General features: G+C 38.8%; 1 protein-coding gene across 1 annotated transcript in view; it reads right to left on the bottom strand.

Annotated features, from left to right (window-relative positions):
• Positions 1-536: 536 nt before the first annotated feature.
• LOC107591307 (stabilizer of axonemal microtubules 2-like) overlaps positions 537-2,908 on the bottom strand; it is a 4,867-nt gene continuing 2,495 nt past the window's right edge. The window contains exons 2-4 of the mRNA XM_016280431.1: positions 2,790-2,901; positions 2,350-2,552; positions 537-1,507 (exon numbers count right to left, since the gene is read on the bottom strand). Coding sequence (XP_016135917.1) covers positions 537-1,507; positions 2,350-2,552; positions 2,790-2,901 — 1,286 coding nt within the window. The remainder of the gene's footprint in view (positions 1,508-2,349; positions 2,553-2,789; positions 2,902-2,908) is intronic.

The raw sequence follows: 2,908 nt of genomic DNA, 5'->3' as shown, positions 1-2,908 counted from the left end.
ATTTGCTGCTCAAGAAACATTTCTGATTATTATCATTGTTGAAAAAGTCATGCGGCTTCATATTTTTGTGGAAACCGTACTACATTTTTTAAAGACTCTTCAAAAGATCAGCATTTTTTTTTTTAAATAGACATTCTTTGTAACATGTCTATGCTGTCACTTTTGAATAATTCAATGTGTTCTTGCTAAAGAAAAGGTTTAATTTCATTTTTAAAAATGTAAACTTTTACATGGTAGTGTAGAAGTGATTTTGATATTTAACTAATTAACTGGTATTGTCAAAAACGGATTTATTTGACATATTATAGTACTTTCACTGCATATTTTATATCCTACATAACTGTACTGCAGTTTCATCCTAATGAACATTAAAAACTAGCTAAAATGTTAAACTATGCATAATCAATGTTTAATGAAATAGTTCAACCCACTGACCTTTAATCGTAATTCATTACGATTCCCTGTAACATTACAATAATTTAGAGAGATCATATTGTATACTGGTTTCCTTTTATAGAAACAACATGATGACTTTATTAAGCTGTCAAGACCATTTCCTTCGGCGTCTCAAACTTGTCAGCGGACGTCATCTTGCGGAAAAAGCGGTGGCCTCGATCGTCACAATTATCGAAAACAAACCCCGGTGGATACTCGAAACCGGCCAGACACATGTTGATCTTCTTGGGCGTGAACTCTGTGCAGTACATGGTCTCGTTCTGTAGGGGAGCGTTGGTCCACAGCGATGTGTTTTGGGGCTTGAAGCTGAAACTAGGCTGAGGTTCATGCTGAATGAAATGGGCCCTGAAAGTGGTCAGATCTTCTATTTTCCCACTGGCTCGCTGGATTTCCTCTTGTTTCCGGATCATGCTTTGACGCTGCGCCACCCACGGCTGGAAGTCATCTCTCATAGTGGTGTTTCCCTGAAAGGGCCTGGAGGACTTTGTGGGAAATGAGAAGGGTTTGGCGGAAATGAAGGGCTGGATTTGGTGCTTGATGTAGTCTGTGTGCGAGGTGGTAGTCAGGTCCATGTGCTCCGTTGGACTTGTGTACTCCACCGACTTCTGCATCTGTCGGAGAGATACGGGCCACTGCTGGAAACGGTCACGGAATTCCGTGCTGCCCTGGAAGGGCTTGTCAGTGGCCACTTTGAGCAGCTCAGGCTTGCAGCTTTTGGTTGGCTGACTCGGCAGGCTTTGATAGTCTTGTCGTTGGGTGGTGAGGTCCTGGAAAGGTTGGCTGCTGGGTTTGTATTCTATTGGCGGTTTAATGTACCGGGCTTCTAGAGCGTGTGGAACATATGAGAGCTTGTTGCTGGTCATGTTTTCGAAAGGAGTATCGGATAGCTTGGCTATGTTAGGGGGCTTGTAGCTCTCTCGTGGCACGAGGCCCCGGTGGATGAAATCGTCCTGGAATGTCGTGGAATTCCCAAACTTTGCAGAAGGGGGTTGAAATGGTGTGTCAGGCTTAGTCAGTTCCCGTCTGCTGATCTCCCACTGACGAAAATCCTCTTTAAAACATCATACACAACTTTTACTAACAAAGGCATTTACTTTTTATGCATTTCACTTGAGTTTTAAACAAGCTATTGTACTGTGTACTGAAAATATTGTTGGCTTTTATGATATACAGTACTACCATTCATACTCTTAAGTTTGGGGTTGGTAAAATGTTTTAATATTTTTTTTAAATAAGCCTTTTACGCTCACCAAGGCTGCATTTATTTGATCAGAAATACAGGAATATTGTGAAATATTATTACAATTTAAAATAACTGTTGTTTATTTGAATATACTTTCAAATGTAATTTATTTCTGTGATGCAAAGCTGAATTTTCAGCATCATTCCTCCAGTCTTCAGTGTCACATGATCCTTCAGAAATCAGTCTAATATGCTGATTTGCTGCTCAAGAAACATTTCTTATTATTATTATCAATGCTGAAAATGGTTGTGCTGCTTAATATTTTTTTGGGAATCATGATAGATTTTTTTTCAGGATTCTTTGACGAATAGAACAAACAGCAATGTCTTTACTGTCACTTTTGATCAATTTAATGCATCCTTGCTGAATAAAAGCATTATTTTTTTAAATAAATAAACAAATAAATAAATTTAAAATAAATTTAAAAAACAATACAAATCTTACTCACTCCAAACCTTTGAACAGTAGTGTTTATGATGTTCCTTGCTGAGTATAAATACATTTAAATCTTAATAAACTTGATTATCATTCAAGTAACAGTTGATAACTACATGTGGTTGTTAATACAATACTCCAGTTGTTCAGTATGTATTCTGAAACCGCATGCTCAGAAAGCATCACATGACCTAACGGACCTAGATTGTCATTACCTGTATAGGTGGGTATGGTGTCCAGTTTTACATTCGTGGTATGTACTCTCTCTTTAGGACGCCAAGGAACAAATGGTTGCACTTCATATGGGTTGAAGTCTTGTTTATAGGTCGTTCCTAAGTCAATCTCTCCAGGCTTGGGCTTGTACTCGGCCTGAAGCTTCCCAGGGCGACGGGTGACCATATACGGGATATAGTCCATCCTATACATACAGTTAAAGAAAAACAAAAAAGGTTATGTGACATTCTGAAGCCAACAGAAGGACACGGAGGAGCTGTTTTAAGATTTAGTTTACTGCCACTTTGCGTTTCTTTTTCTTCTTCTTCAATTTAAAAAATAATAATTGATCCAGTCCTAGTGAGTAGGTCAGCTGTTAATGTACGTATAAAACTCAGTAAATAATTTGATTAAAGATTAGCCACGAATTCCCAGAATGTACCTGAAGGTGGTTGTTCCTTCCATTGTGTCCTGATGAGCTTTATACTGCAGTTGGGGCTTGAGGCTCTTGGGCTGTGTGTGCCCTTTATAGGCGGGATACTTCTCGGAGTACTCTGACAA

Source organism: Sinocyclocheilus grahami, unplaced genomic scaffold (assembly GCF_001515645.1).
Source record: "Sinocyclocheilus grahami isolate Dianchi unplaced genomic scaffold, SAMN03320097.WGS_v1.1 scaffold140.1, whole genome shotgun sequence".
NCBI classification, from domain to species: Eukaryota; Metazoa; Chordata; class Actinopteri; order Cypriniformes; family Cyprinidae; genus Sinocyclocheilus; species Sinocyclocheilus grahami.
Note: the sequence above shows the minus strand (reverse complement) of the source record. Positions and strands in the feature narration are given on the sequence as shown.